The sequence below is a fragment of the Ranitomeya variabilis genome, chromosome 2 (genome assembly GCF_051348905.1).
Source record: "Ranitomeya variabilis isolate aRanVar5 chromosome 2, aRanVar5.hap1, whole genome shotgun sequence".
Classification (NCBI taxonomy): domain Eukaryota; kingdom Metazoa; phylum Chordata; class Amphibia; order Anura; family Dendrobatidae; genus Ranitomeya; species Ranitomeya variabilis.
In genome coordinates this window covers 184,218,842-184,241,638 of record NC_135233.1, presented here as the reverse complement: position 1 = coordinate 184,241,638, position 22,797 = coordinate 184,218,842, and the positions used below count along the sequence as shown (strand labels likewise).

Below are 22,797 nucleotides of genomic sequence, written 5' to 3'. Positions count from 1 at the left end.
GATCAATTTGTGAAGCACCTGAGGGTTTAAAGTGCTCACTATGCTTCTCGATAAGTTCCTTGGGGGGTCTAGTTTCCAAAATGGGGTCACTTGTGGGGGAGCTCCAATGTTTAGGCACACGGGGGCTCTCCAAACACGACATGGTGTCCGCTAAAGATTGGAGCCAATTTTTCATTCAAAAAGTCAAATGGCGCTCCTTCCCTTCCGAGCCCTGCTGTGCGCCCAAACAGTGGTTTACCCCCACATATGAGGTATCAGCGTACTCAGGACAAATTGGACAACAACGTTCGTGGTCCAGTTTCTCCTTTTACCCTTGGGAAAATAAAAAAATTGTTGCGAAAAGATCATTTTTGTGACTAAAAAGTTAAATGTTTATTTTTTCCTTCCATGTTGCTTCTGCTGCTGTGAAACACCTGAATGGTTAATAAACTTCTTGAATGTGGTTTTGAGCACCTTGAGGGGTGCAGGTTTTAGAATGGTGTCACTTTGGGGTATTTTCAGCCATATAGAACCCTCAAACTGACTTCAAATGTGAGGTGGTCCCTAAAAAAAATGGTTTTGTAAATTTTGTTGTAAAAATGAAAAATCACTGGTCAAATTTTAACCCTTATAACTTCCTAGCAAAAAAAAAAATTGTTTCCAAAATTGTGCTGATGTAAAGTAGACATGTGGGAAATGTTATTTATTAATTATTTTGTGTCACATAACTCTCTGGTTTAACAGAATAAAAATTCAAAATGTGAAAATTGCAAAATTTTCAAAATTTTTGCCAAATTTCCGTTTTTTTCACAAATAAACTCAGAAATTATCGACCTAAATTTACCACTAACATGAAGCCCAATATGTCACGAAAAAACAGTCTCAGAATCGCTAGGATCCGTTGAAGCGTTCCTGAGCTATTACCTCATAAAGTGACACTGGTCAGAATTGCAAAAAATGGCCAGGTCATTAAGGTCAAAATAGGCTGGGTCATGAAGGGGTTAACTACCAACTGAAAAAGGGTTTCATCAACCAAGGTATCATTTTAATCAGTATAACTGTGCTGACCTGACACTGTGTGTAGGTTACTGTGCACAATCCTGCTGACAGGCTACCTTTAAAGAGGTGGAGGGGTCAGCCTGTTAGTGCTCAAACCATACACTCCACACTATTAAATTGGTCTTCATCTCTATCATCCCAGAAGTAAGCCTCTTCTAAAGATGATGCAAGCCCCTCTTTGGGACCTAAACCTAGTCCTAAGAGCCCTATCCGAACCTCTATTAGAATTACTAATTAGAATTTTGAAGCTGAAAACTGCCCTCCTAGTGCCCTTATGTCAGCTAGAAGGATTAATGAATAATAATTATGAATAATAATAATTTTTATTTATATAGCACCAACATATTCCGCAGCACTTTACAATTAAGCGAGGACATGTACAGACAATAAATTCAATACAAGTTAAGACAATTTAAACAGTGACATTAGGGGTGAAGTCCCTGCTCGCAAGCTTACAATGTACAAGGAAATGGGGGGACACAATAGGTGAAAAGTGCTAGGGATTTTCATATAAAGCTGCATAATCCGGTCATTAGCCCGTGTGTTTAAGTGCAATAGTCAAGTATCAAGTGCAGTTATCATGTGCATGGAGGGTGTGGAGACAGATGAATAGGGTGCAGATTCAGAATAATATTTTGAAGTAGGTAACAGGGCAAAGTTAGTTTACTGAGTAGTTGATGTGGTATGCTTGTTGAAGAGATAGGTGTTTAAATAGGTCGGGGCTAGGTATCAGTCTGATCATCTGGGAAAGTGCATTTCAGAGAGCTGGCGCAGCACAAGAGAAGTCTTGGAGACGGAGTTGCGAGGTTCGGATTACGGGGGGATGTTAGTCTTAGGTCATCTGTAGAACGGAGGGCACGTGTAGGGCGATAGAAATGAGAGAGGAGATGTAAGGCGGTTCAGAACTGTGGAGAGCTTTGTGGGTGAGAGAGATGAGTTTAGACTGGACCCTGTAGCGAATGGGTAGCCAGTATAATGACTGGCACAAGATGGAGGCATCAGTGTAGCGGCTGGTCGGAAATATTACCCTGGCTGCCGCATTCAAGATGGATTGAAGAGGAGAACGTTTGGTAAGAGGAAGACCGATCAGAAGAGGGTTGCAGTAGTCCAGACGAGAATGAATAAGAGCGATAGCAAGAGTCTTAGCAGTTTCAAAGGAGAGAAAAGGTCGGATTCTGGAGATGTTTTTAAGATGCAGGTGACAAGAGCGAGTTAGTGATCGAATATAGGGAGTAAAGGAAAGTTCGGTGTCGAATATGACCCCAAGAAAGCAGGCATGCTGCTTGGGAGTTATGGTTGAACCCTCCAGGGTAATTTCGATGTTGGGTAGAGTAAGGTTAGTAGTAGATCCACAGTGTCAAATGCGGCAGAGAGATCTGGGAGTATCAGCAGGGAGCAGTGACCTTTGGATTTAGCTGTTATTAGATCATTAGAGACTTTTTAGTGAGGGCAGTTTCAGTGGAATGTTAAGAGCGGAAACCAGATTGTAAGTGATAAAGAAGAGTTATCCGAGAGATAGTGGATTAGACGGGAGTGGACCAAGCCTTCCAGGAGTTTAGAGATGAAGGAAAGGTTAGAGACAGGTCTGTAGTTAGCAGTGCAGTTCTGGTCCAGGGATGTCTTTTTAAGTAAAGGGGTTGTGATTGCATGTTTAAATGAGGAGGGAAAGATACCTGAAGAAAGAGAGAGGTTAAATATTTTAGTCAGGTGAGTGGTGACCACTGAGAGAGACTGCAGGAGATGTGAAGGAATGGGGTCACTGTTGCAGGTTGTAGGCCGAGCAGAAGCGAGGAGCTTGGAAACTTCTTCTGAAACAGGCTCAAAGATGTCTAGTGAGCTTGACTTGCGGCAGGGAAGGGGATCCAGGCACTGAGGAGATTGGTCTGAGATATCCTGATGGATGTGTTTGATTTTTTTCTAGGAAATAAGTGGCCAGATCACTGCTGAGGTTGGTGATTGGGGCCTGTACTTTAGGTTTCAGGAGGGAGTTTAAGGTTTCAAAAAGTCGTTTTGGGTTGTTGGATAGTGAGGTGATGAGGGTGGTGAAGTAGGATTGTTTGGCCAGATGAAGGGCAGAGTTATAGGTTTTGAGCATGAAATTATAGTGGATGAAATCTTCTGCTAAGAGAGATTTTCTCCATTGCTGCGCTGCACACCTTGAGCAACGCTGAAGAAAGCATGTTTGCATAGTGTGCCAGGGCTTCCGTTGTCTGTGTCTGGTCTTTCTGCGTGTAGAAGGTGCTGCTTCATCTAGGGCATTCTTCAGTGTATTATTGAAGTTTGATAATGCTAAGTCTGGGCAGGAGAGGGAGGAGATGGGGACTAAAAATGTGTGGAGATTGTCCATAAGCTGCTGGGTATTAATGGTACGTGTATTCCGATAAGTGTGGTAAGTGGGGTTGTCCCGGGTGAGGAGACAATTCTTGACAGAGAAGGAAAGAAGGTTGTGGTCTGAGAGCGGGAGAGGGGAGTTAGTAAAGTCGTGCAGCGAGCCGGGACAGGAGAAAACCAGGTCCAGAGTATTCCCGTCCTCATGCTTTGGAGAATTAGTAAACTGTGAGGGGCCGAATGACGAAGTTAAAGAAAGAAGATGAGAGGCAGATTGGGAGGGGGGATCATTGATGGGGATGTTAAAGTCTCCCATGATGAGGGCGGGGATGTCACAGGATAGAAAGTGAGTAAGCCAGGTGGCAAAGTGGTCTAGAAACTGGCAGGAGGAGCCTGGAGGGCGATAAACAACTGCCACTTGCAAGGCGAAAGGCTTAGGCCTCTTTCACACTTCAGTTGTTTGGCGTCAGTCTAAGGCTACGTTCACATTTGCGGTCAGCGCCGCAGCGTCGGGCGCCGCAGCGGCGCCGCATGCGTCATGCGCCCCTATATTTAACATGGGGGCGCATGGACATGCGTTGTGCTGCGTTTTGCGCCGCATGGCCGCAAGCGTTGGACGCAAGAAACGCATCAAGTTGCATTTTTTTTGCGTCCAACTTTCGGCCAAAAACGACGCATGCGGCGCAAAACGCAGCGTTTTAGCGTGCGTTTTGCCGCGTTTTTGTTTGCGTTGTGCGCTGCGGCGCCGACGCTGCGGCGCACAACGCAAATGTGAACGTAGCCTAAAACCGCCATTTACTTCAAATAACGGATCCATCATTTTTTTTTGACGGATCAGCTATTTTCCCATAGACTTGCATTAGCGACGGATTGTGATGGATGGTCAGCCGTTCCATCCGTCATGCGACGGATCCGTCGAAATTTGGCGGACGTTGTCTAGATATAGACGGACATTGAAACGTTTTTTGTCAACGCCGAAATGACGGTTCACGGCGGATCCGTCGCGTCCGCCATTCCATAGAATGGCCGCCTATGGGCGACGGATCCGTCGCGACCGTCATTTCGGCGGATCCGTCGCCCCAATCTGCTTTTTCAATTGCGCATGCTCCAGAAAGTAGATACTTTTCCCAGACAACCCCCAAGTAACGGATCCATCAAAAAAACGGATCCGTTAGAACCGTTTTCTCAACAATTGTGACGGATCCGTCGATCCGTCACTATGTCGGAAGTGACTGACGCCAAACAACTGAAGTGTGAAAGAAGCCTTACAGAGTCTCACAGTGTGTACTTCAAAGGAAGGAAATGTAAGTGAGGGAACCAGGGGGATGACCTGGAAAGCACATTGTGATGAAAGGAGCAAACCAACTCCTCCACCCTGTCTGTTCTCAGGTCTGGCGGTATGTGAAAATTTCAGCCCACCAAATGAGAATGCGGCTGTGGTGTCTGAATGCTGGATCCAGGTTTCTGTAATAGCCAGAAGGTTAAGGGAATTAGAGAGGAAGAAATCATGAATGTAAGTTAGTTTGTTACACACAGATCGTGCATTCCAGAGAGCACAGTGGAAAGCGATAGGGGAAGGCATGCACTGAATGTTAATAAGATTTGCAGGGTTTCTATATGTAGCTGGAGGAGAGTAATGTATGCTGGTGGAGGGAGGCCTAGGGCTGGGGGAGATGCCCCCTGCAAATAGTAAAATGAGAAAAAACAGAAAGAGCAGGTGGTGGGATGATTTGTGTGAACGTTTTGAGTGCTGCATGGAGGTATTGGATGGTTTGGAGTGGGTAAGAAATGTCAGTAGAGCCTCAGAATTATACATGGGAGAAGGGAGGGGTGGATATGGAGAGAGTGCACAGAATGTGTTAAAGGGCGGGCGAGTTGTGAGATCAGAAGTAAAAACAAATAAGAAGCAGATTGATATGATAAATGCATAATGTAGTGTGACTGACCAAGAAGCATGATTGTTTGAAAAACTTATGCACCTTACCTGTCTCCTGCCTAACTGCCATTGTCTAACTGCCAAGCACTTTTTAGTGTTGCACTTAATATCTATTGCGCGCATGCTCTCTCAGCCAGAGCTAAATATATATGAAATGAAATGTCTGCAAGCATCAGGCACCAAATGCCACAATCACCAATTAACCAGTTAGCACAAAGCCAGAGTAGGCATTACTAGGAAGGGTAAACAACCAATGCTGAAGGTGGCCATAAAACAATGGGGGAAAAAATAGCTTTCAACACTAAAGCAGAAACCAAAAAGAGAAAAAAAAATAAAAAAGCACCACAGGAGTGATGGACTAAATACCATGAAAAAAGCTTGCTAGATATGGTTCTGTTCACACTTGTCAGACAGAGCACACAAACGGATGATGGATTAAATACCATGAAAAAAGCTTTCTAGATATGGTTCTGTTCACACTTGTCAGACAGAGCACACAAACGGATGATGGATTAAATACCTGTGTGAAGAAGAGAAGAGAGGAACATCAGCTTCAATGCCATTGTCTAACTGCCAAGCACTTTATACTGTTGCACTTAATATCTGTTGTGCGCGTGACCCCGCGCGCTATCCCAGCCAGAGCTAAATATATATGAAGTGAAATGTCTGCAAGCATCAGGCACCAAATGGCCACAATCAGCAATTAACCATTTAGTACAAAGCCAGAACAGGCATTACTATGCACGGTAAACAACCAATGGTCATAAGTATTCAGACCCTTTGCTCAGTATTGAGTAGAAGCACCCTTTTGAGCTAGTACAGCCATGAGTCTTCTTGGGAATGATGCAACAAGTTTTTCACACCTGGATTTGGGGATCCTCTGCCATTCTTCCTTGCAGATCCTCTTCAGTTCCATCAAGTTGGATGGTGAACGTTGGTGGACAGCCATTTTGAGGTCTCTCCAGAGATGCTCTATTGAGTTTAGGTCAGGACTCTGGCTGGGCCAGTCAAGAATGGTCACAGAGGTGTTCTGAAGCCACTCCTTTGTTATTTTAGTTGTGTCCTCAGGGTCATTGTCTTGTTGGAAGGTGAACCTTCGGCCAAGTCTGAGGTCTAGAGCACTCTGGAAGAGGTTTTCATCCAGGATATCTCTGTACTTGGCCGCATTCATGATTCCTTGAATGACAATCAGTCATCCTGTCCCTGCAGCTGAAAAACACACCTATAGCATGATTCTGCCACCACCATGTTTCACTGTTGAGATTGTATTGGGCAGGTGATGAGTGGTGCCTGGTTTTCTCCACACATACCGCTTAGAATTTTCATCAAAAAGATCTATCTTCATCAGACCAGAGAATCTTATTTCTCATAGTCTGGGAGTCCTTCATGTATGCAGGCTTTCATATGTCTTGCACTGAGGAGAGGCTTCCATCGGGCCACTCTGCCATAAAGGCCCGACCGATGGAGGGCTGCAGTGATGGTTGACTTTGTGGAACTTTCTCCCATCTCCCTACTGCATCTCTGGAGCTCAGCCACATTGATCTTGGGGTTACTCTTTACCTCTCTCACCAAGGCTTTTCTCCCATGATTGCTCAGTTTAGCTGGACAACCAGGTCTAGGACGACTTCTGGTGGTCCCAAACTTCTTCCATTTAAGGATTACGGAGTCCACTGTGCTCTCAGGAACTTTAAGTTCTGCAGAAATTCTGTTGTAACCTTGGCCAGATCTGTGCCTTGCCACAATTCTGTCTCTGAGCTCCATAGCCAGTTCCTTTGACCTCATGATTCTCATTTGGTCTGACGTGAGCTGTGAGGTCTTATATAGACAGGTGTGTGCCTTTCCAAATCAAGTCCTATCAGTTTAATTAAACATAGCTGGACTCCAATGAAGGAATAGAACCATCTCAAGGAGGATCACAAGGAAACGGACAGCATGTGACTTAAATATGAGTGTCTGAGCAGAGTCTGAATACTTATGACCATGTGATATTTCAGTTGTTCTTTTTTATTAAATTTGCAAAAATTTCTAAATTTTTTTTTTTTTTTTTTTTAGTCAAGATGGGGTGTAGAGTGTACATTAATGTGAAAAACATGAACTTTTTTGAATTTATCAAATGGCTGCAATGAAACAGTGAAAAATTTAAAGGGGTCTGAATCCTTTCCAATGTATACACAGGAGCTCTATAAATAGTGTCAGTGTATAGGTAATACAGTGATCACCAGTGACATTATACATATGCGCTCTGTGTATAGTGTCAGTGTAGTGTCAGTGTACAGGTAATACGGTGATCACCAGTGACATCATACACAGGAGCGTTGTATATAGTGTCAGTGTACTGGTAATACAGTGACCACCAGTGACATTGTCCTTGATTCACCATATATGCATCCTGGCCTCTCATATATATGCGTCCTTGTCCAACATCCCCCCCCCCCTATATATCCAACCTGGAACCCCATATGTATTATTATTATTATTATTATTTATTGTTATAGCGCCATTTATTCCATGGCGCTTTACAAGTGAGGAGGGGTATACATAATAAAAACAAGTACAATAATCTTGAACAATACAAGTCATAACTGGTACAGTAGGAGAGAGGACCCTGCCCGTGAAGGCTCACAATCTACAAGGGATGGGTGAGAGTACAGTAGGTGAGGGTAGAGCTGGTCATGCAGCGGTTTGGTCGATCGGTGGTTACTGCAGGTTGTAGGCTTGTCGGAAGAGGTGGGTCTTCAGATTCTTTTTGAAGGTTTCGATGGTGGGCGAGAGTCTGATGTGTTGTGGTAGAGGGTTCCAGAGTAGGGGTGATACGCGAGAGAAATCTTGTATACGATTGTGGGAAGAGGAAATAAGAGGAGAGTAGAGAAGGAGATCTTGTGAGGATCGGAGGTTGCGTGTAGGAAAGTACCGGGAGATGAGGTCACAGATGTAAGGAGGAGACAGGTTGTGGATGGCTTTGTACGTCATGGTTAGGGTTTTGTACTGGAGTCTCTGGGCAATGGGGAGCCAGTGAAGGGATTGACAGAGGGGAGAGGCCGGAGAATAGCGGGGGGACAGGTGGATTAGTCGGGCAGCAGAGTTTAGAATAGATTGGAGGGGTGCGAGAGTGTTTGAGGGGAGGCCACAGAGCAGGAGGTTGCAGTAGTCGAGGCGAGAGATGATGAGGGCATGGACTAGGGTTTTTGCAGATTCTTGGTTGAGGAATGAACGGATTCGTGCAATATTTTTGAGTTGAAGTCGGCAGGAAGTGGAAAGGGCGTGGATATGTGGTTTGAAGGAGAGATCAGCGTCAAGGATAACCCCGAGGCAGCGAGCTTGTGGGACTGGGGAGAGTGGGCAGCCATTTACTGTAATGGATAGGTTCGTTGGGGGGGGTCACGTGAGATGGGGGAAAGATGATGAATTCTGTTTTGTCCATGTTAAGTTTCAGAAATCTAGCGGAGAAGAAGGATGAAATAGTGGACAGACATTGAGGGATGTATGCGTCCTGGCTCTACCATATATATGCATCTTGGCCCCCATATATATATATGTATGTATATATATATGTGTGTGTGTGTATATATATATATATATATATATATATATATATATATATATATATATATATATATATATATATATATATATATATACACATCGTGGACCCCCATATATCATCTTTACTTCCCTTATATCCATCCCGGTCCCTTATCCTGCCACCTCCATATATCTATCCTGGGCCCCAATACGTATCCATCCTGGCCCCTTGACCAGCCGCCCCCCCCCCCCCCCCCCCCCCATATATCTATCCTGGCTCCCCCATGTGTTTCCACCCTGCTCCCTATGTGTATCCATCCTGGCCCCCCCATGTTTATCCCTCCAGCCCCTCATGTGTATCCATCCTAACCCCCCTCCCGTGTGTATTCATCCTGGCCCCCCCATGTGTATCCATCCTGACCCGCCCATGTGTATCCATCTTGGCCCCTTGTCCTGACTTCATGCACACAGAGAGAGGAGAAGAAAAGATTCCTCTTACCTTCCTGCGCTCCCAGCACTGAGCGGCTTCCAGGTACTATTCTGGTACGCGAACCCAAACTTTTTTTTTTTTAACTGTTCGCCCGAACCCACCAGAACCGAGCATCCAGGGGTCCGCCCATCTCTACCGGTAAGTAATCATTATTTTCTGCCCACTTTTCCATAAAGGCCACCTTTATGGAGTGTACGGCTTATTGTGGTTGTATAGACATACACTCCAGTCTCTCTCTGTCTCTGCTTAGGGTCTCTACAGTTCTTTCAGGGTTGCTTTTGGTTTCTGTGTTGCCTCCCTGATTAATGCCCTCATTGCCTTGGCTGCCCTCTTGTGGTAGGTTTATTGTGGTACCATTTTCTTTCTATTTAATGATAACGCAAAGGTAGCGGGGGAGGTGGAGGTATTGTGATTAGATCTTGCAATAATAATAATTTCCACAATTGGATGTGTTTATATAAAATGTTCCTGTGCTGAGATAATCTTATAAGTATGACTCATAGTTTACTACAAAAGTCAATGGCGGGGGTAAAGGCGGAGAAGCTGGTTTAGGAGTTGAAGAGGGGAATGATTTCTGCAGGGACAATACACTTCCTGTTTCTGCATTAAAAAAAAAAGAAGAGAATTAACTGGTTAAAAAGGAAAAATTAGCAATTTTAACTACACCGTGCTATATATTATGATGACTGCAATATATTAACCCCTTAACGACAGAGGGATTTTTGTTTTTGCATTTTCGTTTTTTGCTCCCCTTCTCAGTCATAACTTTATTTACTTTTTGGTCAAAATGGCCATGTGAGGGCTTGTATTTTGCGGGACGGGTTGTACTTTTGAACAACACCATTGGTTTTAACATATTGTGTACTGGAAAACGTGAACAAAATTCCAAGTGCAGTGTAATTGCAAAAAAAGTGCAATACTACATTTGTTTTTTTTTTTGTTTTGTTTTTTTACCATGTTCACTAAATACTAAAACTGACCTGCCATTATGATTCTTCAGTTCATTACAATTTCTTGAAAAATATTTAGAATTGAGAGTCCTCAGTGGTTGATACCTTTTTGAATCAGGTCTATCATCCAAGAACAATTGAAAATCAGATCACAAGAGCCACCAGAATATCAAGGAATCACCTGCTACATTACAAAACTAAAGAAGAAAATAACCGGGTACCTCTAGTAGTTACCTACAATCCAAATCTGGAGGCGCTAAGGGGAGCTGCACGGAAATTACAACCTTTACTGCAAAAAGATGCCCGCTTACAATCCATTTTTCCAGACCCCCCACTACTGTGTTTTAGGCAGCCCCCAAATCTAAGAAGCATCATTGTCAAGAGCTCCCTGTCCTCTCCAACAGCTGCAGGTGCCTTTCCCTGCAATCAGAAAAAATGTAAAACCTGTCCATTTATAATGACCACGGACAAGATAAAGATCCCCAATTCACATCAGGACTACAAGATTCCAGGTACTTTCAGCTGCATCACATCTAATGTGGTGTACCTAATTATTTGTACTAAATGTCCAACTGGGGGTCTGCATGTAGGGGAGACAGGGCAGAAACTGAGAACAAGGATGAACTCTCATCGCCATACAATAAGAGAAAAAAGAATGGATCAACCTGTGGCAATACTTTTCTGTCTCCCCGATCATAGCATTATGGACATGAAATTAGTTGTATTAAAAGGTAACTTCAAATCGCAGAAAGACAGGAGAGTCTGGGAATATAAACTGATGACGACCTTTGACACTCTAACTGCAGGAATGAATGTGTCACATGGATTTATGTCTTTTTACATTAACTAAGGAACTTGCCCATCAGACCATGTGGGGTCATCACAACAGAGACCCTAATCACAGGACAATAAAACCTTATCTAAGAATTGGCCCAATATTTATGGACGTAACGGTTTATCACCCATGGTAATTCTGCTTCATGTCACCTGGCCTATCCATGGTTTTTTTCCCCCTTTTTTTTTTTTTTTTTTCCTATACTATGTTGTGCATAAATATGTGATTCTTCAGAATTTGTTTTAGTCTTTGCCTGATGAAGAGACGTATGTAGTCTCGAAAGCTTGCAATTTGTTACCATCTTTTCAGTTAGCCATTAAAAGGTATCAACCACTGAGGACTCTCAATTCTAAATATTTTTCTATCTACTGGCTAACACGGTACCAAGATATATTTCTTTCCTGTACAATTTCTTGGAAACTAAGCATGTCTAGGTTCTTTTTTATTTAAGTAGTAAAAAAAAATTCTAATGTTTAAAAAAAAAAAAAATGTTTACGATACTCATAGCATCTCCATTTTTCGTGATCTGGTGTTGGGTAAGGGCTTATTTTTTGCGTACCGAGCTGGCATTTTTAATGATACCATTTTAGTGCAGATACGATCTTTTGATCACCTGTTATTGCATTTTAATGCAATGTTGCGGCAACCAAAAAAACGTAGTTCTGATGTTTTGACTTTTTTCTCGCTACGCCATTTAAAAATCTGGTTAATTCTTTTTTTATATTGATAGATCGAGCGATTCTGAATGCGGCGATACCAAATATGTATACCGTATATACTCGAGTATAAGCCGACCCGAGTGTAAGCCGACCCCCCTAATTTTGCCACAAAAAACTGGGAAAACTTAATGACTCGAGTATAAGCCTAGGGTGGAAAATGCAGCAGCTACCGGTAAATTTCAAAAGTAAAAATATGTACCATTAAAAGTAAAATTAATTGAGACATCAGTAGTTTAACTGTTTTTGAATATCCATATTGAATCAGGAGCCCCATATAATGCTCCATACAGTTTGATGGGCTCCATAAGATGCTCCATATTAAAATATGCCCCATATAATCCTGCACAAATGTTGATTATGACCCCATAAGATGCTCCATACAGACACTTGCCCCCATATCGTGCTGCACATGGCCCCATACAGATGCCCCATACAGATATTTGCCCCCATATCATGCTGCACATGGCCCCATTCAGATGCCCCATACGGATATTTGCCCCCATATCATGCTGCACATGGCCCCATACAGATGCCCCATACAGATATTTGCCCCCATATCATGCTGCACATGGCCACATAAGATGCCCCATACAGATATTTGCCCCCATATCATGCTGCACATGGCCACATAAGATGCCCCATACAGATATTTGCCCCCATATCATGCTGCACATGGCCACATAAGATGCTCCATACTGATATTTGCCCCATATGCTGTTGCTGCGATTAAAAAAATTACATTCTCACCTCTCTGGCCCCCGGCACTTGCTATAGTCACCTGCTCCCCGTTCCAACGCTAACCGCCGCTGCGTCTTCCATCCTCTGCACCGACGTTCAGGAAGAGGGCAGCACGCACTAATCGCGTCACTGCGTCCTCTGACCTGAGCGTCACTGCAGAAGACACAGCGGCGCCGACAGTGGAACGGTGAGCAGGTGACTATCACGCACTGCCCCCGTCATACTTACCTGCTCCTGGCGCCGTCGCTGCACGTCTGTTCCCCAACGCCGCATTTTCTTCCTGTACTGAGCGGTCACCGTTGCCGCTCATTACAGTAATGAATATGCGGCACCACCCCTATGGGAGGTGGAGCCGCATATTCATTACTGTAATGAGCTGTACCATGTGACCGCTCAGTACAGGAAGAAACTGCAGCGCCGGGAAGCAGGGACCGCGCCAGGAGCAGGTGAGTATCATTAGACAGTCCCGGCTCCCCCTCCCCTGCCGACCCCTGGGTATGACTCAAGTATAAGCCGAGAGGGGGACTTTCAGCCCAAAAAAGTGGGCTGAAAATCTCGGCTTATACTCTAGTATATACGGTATATTAGATTTTTTTTCTTTGTTTTATTTTGAATGGGGCAAAAGGTGATTTGAACTTTTATATTTTTTTTAGTTTTTTAATATTTTTTAAACCATTTTTTATTTTACTTTTTGCATGCTTCAAAAGTCTCCATGGGAAACTAGAAGCTGCACTACTTTGATTGGCTCTGCTACATACAGGCAATGATCAGATTGCCTGTATGTGGCCGAACTGCTCACTTGGTATGAGCGCCGACCACCGGGCGGCGCTCATAGCAATCTGGCTATGACAACCATAGAGGTTTGCTGGAAACCTCTGGTTGTCATGCCAACCCATCGGTGACCCACGATCATGTGACAGGGTCACAGATTGGGTGGGTTTAGTCACACACTTCCGTAAGTGTGAGTTAAATGCCGCTTTCAGAGGTTGACAGCGGCGTTTACGGCCACTGGTGGATCGCGATTCCACCCACGGCTGTTGTGGGTATATATCAGCAGTCATGTGCCCAATGTCGGAAAGGGGTTAAGAATATACAAATTTACAATTGGATTTCTTTAAAAATGTTGCACCATGTGACTTTACAGTCTTGTGTCCCTGCACATTCAACTTTGATGTGATGTGGTGTCATAAATCAAGTGAGAGTAGGTCAGAAAAAGGCAGAGAAAGGGAGTTGCAAAGGTGGACAACCAGTGTAATTGTTGTTAAAGGTGAATTTGCCGTAAAATGTATGCCGGCCTCTAGCTGCTCCCCTCCCATTGAATTTTATGAGCACTAACTGTCATCTCCTACCACAAAAATGGAAGAATGTTTAGTCTCTGAATTAGGGCTGTGGAGGCGGTAAGCCAAACCACCGACTCGAACTCCAACTCCTCAATTTCCCGACTCCACAGTTCTGACTTCACAGTACTGCCTCACTACTGAGCATTTACATAAAGTGCAGCACAGATTCATCTCATCTACGACTCCATAGCACGGCCTCACTAATGAGCATGTACATAATGTGCAGCACAGATTCATCTCAACAACGACTCCACAGCACGGCCTCACTACTGAGCATGTACATAATGTGCAGCACAGATTCATCTCATCTATGACTCCACAGCACAACCTCACTACTGAGCATGTACATAAAGTGCAGCACAGATTCATCTCAACTAAAAGCTGAGATCCTTAGATCAGGAATAGAACAAACATTTATAAGACATTTCTTCATGCTCCCAAATTCATATGAAATCTTTTACATCACATCCTGCAGTGAACTACTGAACCCAATTTATTATATACTAGATGGTGGCCTGATTCTAACGCTTCGGGTATTCTAGAATATGTATAGTAGTATATAGCACAGCGCACGTGTCACGATCCAATTTTGGATTTGTGGCAGATCTGGTTTGCCTCAGTTTAAGACCTTTTTTCCTTTCTGGTCATCTGGGGTTAATACAGTTTTTCCCCCTCTGGTGGCCACTGGTGTTATTGCATTGCTGCTGGTACGCTGATGTTTGTGGTGACCACTCCCTCCATCCTTTAAGAGGTCACCTGGTTCATCAGCTGACTGTCGGTGTTAGTTCATTCTTCAGCGACCAAGCTGGGAGTAGGAGCTTGCTGGGAACTGCTGTTCTACTGCTGTGTCCAGTGAATCTGGTATTTCTTCCTGTTGTGCTAAGTTAAGCTAAGTTTGGTTTTCCTTTACCTTTTCTGTATACTCTGTTAACTGTTGTATTAATACACTGGTGCAGTCCACCTCCCTTGGGGGGGGGGGGGGGGCGGCACTGATAGGGCCTGCACAGGAGACAGGGATACGCTGGCGGCTCAGGCCTCCTAACCATCATAGGTACCCCTGAGATAAGGGAAAGCCAGGGCCCCATATTAGTGGCAGGGACAGGTTCGGGTCCCAGTACGCCGTCCTGCCCCTTTATTGCCGGTAACGGCGTGACATTACGTAGTATATGACACAGCTCACGTAGTATATTGCACAGCCACGTAGTATTTTGCACAGCCACGTAGTATATAGCACAGCCCACGTAGTATATAGCACAGAGACGCAGTATATAACACAGGCCACGCAGTATATAACACAGCCCATGCAGTATATTACACAGCCCACGTAGTATTTAACACAGCCCACGTAGTATATAGCAAAGTGGGCACCATATCCCTAATAAAAAAAAAAGAATTAAAATAAAAAATAGTTATATACTCATCTTCCGGCGGCCCCCGGATCAAGCCCAGGCGTTTAGCGATGCTCCTCGCGACGCTCTGGTCCCAAGAATGCATTGCGGCAATAACACTTGGTGATGTAATGGTCTCGCAAGACCGCTACGTCATCTCCGGTCATTGCCGCAATGCATTCTTGGGACCGGAGAAGGCGCCAGAAGGTGAGAATATAATGATTTTTTAAATTTTTTTTAATTATTTTTAACATTAGATCTTTTTACTATTGATGCTGCATAGGCAGCATCAATAGTAAAAAGTTGGTCACACAGGGTTAATAGCCACGTTAATGGACTGCTAAACCACTATGGGGGAGGGGAGTAGGGAGGGGGCACTGACTGGAGGGGAGTAGGGAAGGGCGAATTCGCTGCCGGACTGTGCCTGTTGCCACGACCAATCAGCGACACGGGATTTCCGTGACAGACAAACAGACGGAAGTGACCCTTAGACGATTATATAGATAGATCTTATGAGTCGATCTATTTTATACCAAATCTGACACCACAGCCTTGCTCTGGATAAAGACTTTACCTTTGAATAACTTTTTTTGTTATCTTTTACATTTAGGGTGAGCGGAAGTGCATGACATTTTATTTGCCCAAATTTCTTATAGTTGGACTGCTTTGGCTTGCTTCTGTGACACTGGGAATATGGCAGACGTAAGTATTGGCACTGTTGTGGGTATTGTTTTAATGAACACTGTTACAGTTAATCATAATGCCTTTTATAGATTCACTTTACTTTATATATGAATTAGTAGCACAGTGCGGGCTATCCAAAACATAGCAAAGTATTGTACTTTTCATTTAATCATGCTTTTTGTGCATCTTAGATATTATTTATGGCTGTAGGTCTGTTTCATATGGCATCTTTGTGTTTACTTCATTTCAATAGCGTGAACGAATTACATGATCCAACTTACCAATACAGAGTAGATACTGGCAATTTTCAGGTGAGTTGACTGTATGTGTAGTGTGGAATGTTATATTGTAGATAGCAAGTATTTTTTATACATTTTATTTTTTTTCTGTTTTCTGTCATTTGTAATTCTTTTTCAATAATCCAGAAATCGGATCCAGTTCTGTAGAGATCAGTGTTAGTCAGTTGTCATCTCATTATCATCACAGTCAGGACTAAAATAGCAGGTAGCAATATATATATATATATATATATATATATATATATATATATATATATATATATATATATACATACACTCACCAGCCACTTTATTAGGTACACCTGTCCAACTTCTTGTTAACACTTAATTTCTAATCAGCCAATCACATGGCGGCAACTCAGTGCATTTAGGCATGTAGACATGGTCAAGACAATCTCCTGCAGTTCAAACCGAGCATCAGTATGGGGAAGAAAGGTGATTTGAGTGCCTTTGAACGTGGCATGGTTGTTGGTGCCAGAAGGGCTGGTCTGAGTATTTCAGAAACTGCTGATCTACTGGGATTTTCACGCACAACCATCTCTAGGGTTTACAGAGAATGGTCCGAAAAAGAAAAAAAATCCAGTGAGCGGCAGTTCTGTGGGCGGAAATGCCTTGTTGATGCCAGAGGTCAGAGGAGAATGGGCAGACTGGTTCGAGCTGATAGAAAGGCAACAGTGACTCAAATCGCCACCCGTTACAACCAAGGTAGGCCTAAGAGCATCTCTGAACGCACAGTGCGTCGAACTTTGAGGCAGATGGGCTACAGCAGCAGAAGACCACACCGGGTACCACTCCTTTCAGCTAAGAACAGGAAACTGAGACTACAATTTGTACAAGCTCATCGAAATTGGACAGTAGAAGATTGGAAAAACGTTGCTTGGTCTGATGAGTCTCGATTTCTGCTGCGACATTCGGATGGTAGGGTCAGAATTTGGCGTAAACAACATGAAAGCATGGATCCATCCTGCCTTGTATGGAGCATCTTTGGGATGTGCAGCCGACAAATCTGCGGCAACTGTGTGATGCCATCATGTCAATATGGACCAAAATCTGAGGAATGCTTCCAGCACCTTGTTGAATCTATGCCACGAAGAATTGAGGCAGTTCTGAAGGCAAAAGGGGGTCCAACCCGTTACTAGCATGGTGTACCTAATAAAGTGGCCGGTGAGTGTATATATACCCCTTTCTTCTATCTGACGTACTATCCCGTTCATGTGTCCTGGGCCCTTATGCCCATGGATGGGATAGTACATCATGTGCGATCAGCCGTGCTCACGGGGGGGGGGGGGATTGGTGTGCGGCTGATTGCGGCCAAGTGTCAGCTGATTCTCAGAGCTGACACCCGGCGCTAGGTGCAAGGAGCAGTCACGGACCGCTCCCGGCACTTTAACCCCCAAACATGATTGCAGCGTTCCGGACCTGACAGAGGGGCATGCCGCGGGGTCCCGATCGCTGCCATGGAGACCTGATGTCGTCATGACATCCGGGTCTCTAGACCTGAGAGACTTCCTGTCATGCACAGTGATGAGCAGGAAGTTTCTCAGGTCAGTGTAATAGAAGCTGCAGCGCTGACAGCTTCTATGGCATGCAGATTTGCATGCTATAAAGGCAATCAGCCTGCACAAAATGAGTGTCCCATAGTGGGACACAGTGTAAAACTTAGGATGAAATTAAAAAAAAAAATGTTTTAAAAAATGTTTTTAAATAATTGTAAAAATATTTAACAAATAATAATAAATCAATATTTATTGGATTACTAAATAAATATTTGAATGAAAAAAAAAATCTAAACAATAAAAGTACACATATTTGGTATCGCCGTGTCCTTAACGAGCCGACCTATAAAACTGTCCCACTAGTTAACGCCTTTAGTGAACCCCATAAAAAAAGGCAAAAAACAATGCTTTATCATCATACTGCCCAACAAAAAGAGGAATAACACGCGATAAAAAAGACAGATATAAATAAACATGGTACCGCTGAAAACGTCATCTTGTCCTTCAAAAAACGAGCCGCCATACAGCGTCATCAGCGAAAAAAAATAAAAAAGTTATGGTCCTCAGAATAAAGCGATGCAAAAATAATTATTTTTTCTATGAAAGAGTTTTTATTGTATAAAAGCACCAAAACATAAAAAAATGATGGGGTATCAGCATACTCAGGACAAATTGTGCAACAACTTTTGGAGTCCAATTTCTCCTGTTACCCTTGCTAAAATAAAACAAATTGGATCTGAAGTATATTTTTTGTGAAAAACAGCTTAAAATGTTCATTTTTTTTTTTTTTTAAACATTCCCAAAATTCCTGTGAAGCACCTGAAGGGTTAATAAACTTCTTAAATATGGTTTTGAGCACCTTGAGGGGTGCAGTTTTTAGAATGGTGTCACTTTTGGGTATTTTCTATCATATAGATCCTTCAAAGTGACTTCAAATGCGATGTGGTCCCTAAAGAAAAAATGGTGTTGTAAAAATGAGAAATAGTTGGTCAAATTTAACCCTTATAACTTCCTAACAATATAAAATTTTAGTTCCAAAATTGTGCTGATGTAAAGTAGACATGTGGGAAATGTTACTTATTAAGTATTTTGTGTGACATATCTCTGTGATTTAAGGGCATGAAAGTTCAAAGCTGGAAAATTGCTAAATTTTCGCCAAATTTCAGGTTTTTTCACAAGTAAACGCAAGTCATGTCAAAGAAATTTTACCACTATCATGAAGTACAATATGTCGTGAGAAAACAATGTCAAAATGTAAAAATTGGCCTCGTCATTAACATGCAAACCACCCTTGTGGGTTAAGAGGTTAAAAAACTCAATTCCCCTCATTGACAAGGTGCCGGCCTTCTCTGCACAATGACCTCTGTATAATTCACTGGGCATTCTTTGAAAAAATTTCCAAAGAAGTTAATGGATCTCTCCAGGCGATTTCATGTGAAATAGGGAAGAACTGGAAGGACAATAGCGCAATAGAGTTAAGACATATCAATTGGTAAGGAAAATTCCTCACATGGCAAGGGTGTGTGACCACAACCACTTATTTCATTTAGATACAGGCTGCTGCAGACCCACAAAGATGCCGATGTGGAGAAGAATGGATTATTTCCAAATGTGGTTTATTAACACGTTTTGAAATTTCACACTCTTTCAGGACAAACCACCGTGATGGGGCTTCAATGTCAGAGTTGACAGACCTTGCAGTTCAGATTGCCCATTTGGGAAAGTAGGTTTACTGCGCCCTCTTGATGCAGCCAGCTGTTCTCCTTAAACCCGAAGCAACAATGTAGCAATCCATCGAGTCTTATGGCTCAAGGCTTAGAATGTGGTCTTCACTTCCAAATACTTCCTCATAAGCCTTTTTCCCCCTGTTCAGGGAAAAACTTGACAAAAGCATTTCAGACGCCGGAAAGAGCTGAGATGAGGTGGGAAGAGCACCCTACTCCCACAGCCTAAATTTTTCCAATCCTTGTCCAACCGAACCCACTTCAGTTTTTCTCCTTTCGTCAGTTCTCTTCTATCTTCCAAAACAGGCTTTACCGCCCCTCAAGAAAAGAATAGGCAAATCATTGAAGCCGACTCCATCCTGGTATCCATGCAACAAGTTTTCCTCCACATGACTGGACATCCCCACTCTGCAACCCTCTTCAAGTGGGCAGCCATCTACTGCTGTTCCAGAAAGTGTAACTTCCTGCAGTCAACGGCACCTGGATCAGGTACATTGCCTCCTCCAGATGCAAGATAGAATTCTCCACTCCTCTGCAAGATGTTTTTTTTTCTATCCCGTCCCCCACAAACACCTTTCCTGTGTTACAGACCTTTTTTTCCATCATACATTCAGGTGTTATTGTTGACGTTCACTCTCAAGAATGTTGTAAAGGGTTTTATTCAAACTTTTTTGTCATCTTGAAGAAGTCAGCTTCGTTCACCCCATTCTAGACTTAAAACTACTGAACAAGCATGTCCTGCTTTGCTACTTCAGGTCTGAGTCCCTTCACTCTGTTGTTGCCTTTATGGAACCCAGAGAAGTTCTTTCCTTAATGCCTATCTCCGCATCCCCATTTTCAAAGCACATTATAGTTTCCTCCATTTTGCTATCAATAAGTCCCATTTTCACTTTGTGGTTCTCCCCTTTTGTGCTGGTAGCAGTTGCCTGGGTGTTCACAAGGGTTTTGTCTGCCGTCATGGCCCTTTTACATGTCAGGGTGATAGTGGTGATTCCCTGCCTGTTCATCATCCTTATCAAGGCTCCCTCCTACTCAAAGAACCTTGAGGCCATGTGCACACGTTCAGTATATTGGGCTGTGCACACCATGCGGGAAGTAAGCAGATTATATGCGGTTGGTACCCAGAGTGGAGGAGAGGAGACTCTCCTCCACGGACTGGGCACCATATAATTGGTCAAAAAAAAAGAATTAAAATAAAAAATAGTGATATACTCACCTTCGATGGCCCCCGGAGTGTTCCCGCCTCTCACCGCTGCATGCTGCCGCTTCGGTTCCTAAAGATGGTGTGGTTCAGGACCTGCGATGACGTTGCTGTCTTGTGATTGGTCGCGAGACCGGTCATGTGACCGCGACGTCATCGAAGGTCCTGAACCACACTATCTATAGGAACGGACGCCGCTGAGGATATCTGCTGTCTGCAGAGGGTGAGTATAACCATTTTTTAATTTTTTTAATTATTTTTAAACATTCTATCTTTTACTATAGATGCTGCATAAGCAGCATCTATAGTAAAAAGTTGGTCACACTTGTCAAACACTATGTTTGACAAGTGTGACCAACCTGTCAGTCAGTTTTCCAAGCGATGCTACAGATCGCTTGGAAATCTTTAGCATTCTGCAAGCTAATTACGCTTGCAAAATGCTAAAAAAAAAAAACCCGCAAAAAAACGCAAAAAAAAAAATGCTGTCTGCTGTACACAATTTCCCACTTTGGGTACATCGTCAACAAATCAAAGAAGTCTTTGATCTTGGCTCAGCACCTCCTTTTCCTGAGAATGCTTTCGTCAGAACAAGTGTTTTTGTTCCAGAGAAGAAATTGTTGACATTATAGACTAGAATTCGTTCTTTGAGCCATTTCTTGCCCATTCCACTCCTCTTCTGCATGAGCGTTGTAAACAAGATGGTAGTGGCCATCGAGGCAATGCCATTTGCTTAGTTCCACTCCAGGTTTCTACAGCTGAAACTTTTTCTCCTGTTCGAGCAAGACTGTTCTTTTCTGTGGTATCATGATTCTTCTCCCCCCACCTCAGGCAGTTTCTGATTTGATTGTAGCCAATAAGGAAGAAGGTGGAGTCATCAAGCTATGTCAGAGAGCTCACAAATTCTCGACTGAAGTAAACAATGAATTCTGGCATGAGTCTCGGCAATCCATATTCTTGGAACAGACAACTGGGCCACGGATCTGCCCATCTCACATCAGATCTGCCCTAATTGGGTTACTCCAGACGTTGACTTAATGGCATCCAGACACATGTGCAAAGTTCCTTGGTTCGTGTCCACAGCTTTCAACATTTAGAAGTTGCCTCTGATGCAGTGATGATTCCATGTTTCCAATTTTCCCTCCAATATCTGTTAGCTACTCTATCTGTAAGTTGTTCAAGAATGCTCATCATCCTTGTGGTCTGAGACTGGCCCAGAAGATCATGGTATATGAAAGTTGTCAACCTCCTCACAGACGTTTCTTGGATACTTCTTGATTGAAATCACAAAAAGTTGCCCCTAAATTACAACACCTATAAAAGAAAAAGGGGGGTGGTGTACCACTAACAAGAAATGTTTCACTATTTTGACGATCTAAATTAATTGATCACAAATAAAGTGGTACTATAGATAAAATTTTATTTTTTATTACCAAACAGGTTAAAATACATACAATAAGAAAAAGGTGCTAGATCCAATCCAAATATAGAGGGACTAGAGTGCCATAGGATTCTCCAAACTAGTGGTCAGACATGAAGTGAACACTTATGAAGAGGTGCGGTGCTGATTCATTGCAAAAATATATTCACATGAACTTCACTAATACCCCGCATATGGGAGGATTCCCAATCATGCCCCATATGTTAAGACTAAATATTGGCTACATTAGCATGTTTGACTTTCACTGGGGAAACACTCAATGGGAAATAAGTCCCTACTGGAATGTCAGAAGTGTTTAAATGCGGGGGGCGTGGCTATGGAGTAAGTGAAGGAAGACGTGTTCTGGGAGAGCTCCTCAGTATCCTGCTACCATTTAGTCCGTTGGACCCCTAAATTGACACATACCTCGCCGTTACCGAGACTCCTGGAAGCACAGAGGCTGCTGGCCCCTGGTGAGGGCTGAAGTGACGGCTGGAGAGCGTTGGTGAGGGAGAGAGACCGGCGGCGCGGTGAGCCCTGCATGTGGGGGCGGCCATCTTTCCGGCGGGAGATCCTGTGACACAGGGCACGGCGCTGCAGATAACGGCAGCTGGAGATCCTCCTCGGCTTTCAGAGGGCAGCGGACGCCTGCAGGTGAGAGCTGCAGGACCCTGCTCCGACGGGAGAGAAGA

At 43.5% G+C, this 22,797-nt stretch overlaps 1 protein-coding gene across 4 annotated transcripts in view; it reads left to right on the top strand.

Annotated features, from left to right (window-relative positions):
• Positions 1-22,797, top strand: part of TMEM181 (transmembrane protein 181) — a 260,203-nt gene that overhangs the window by 196,293 nt on the left and 41,113 nt on the right. For all 4 annotated transcript variants that reach the window (XM_077283281.1, XM_077283284.1, XM_077283282.1 and 1 more), the window contains 2 exons: positions 15,895-15,986; positions 16,222-16,279. In XM_077283281.1, the coding sequence (XP_077139396.1) occupies positions 15,895-15,986; positions 16,222-16,279 (150 nt within the window). The remainder of the gene's footprint in view (positions 1-15,894; positions 15,987-16,221; positions 16,280-22,797) is intronic.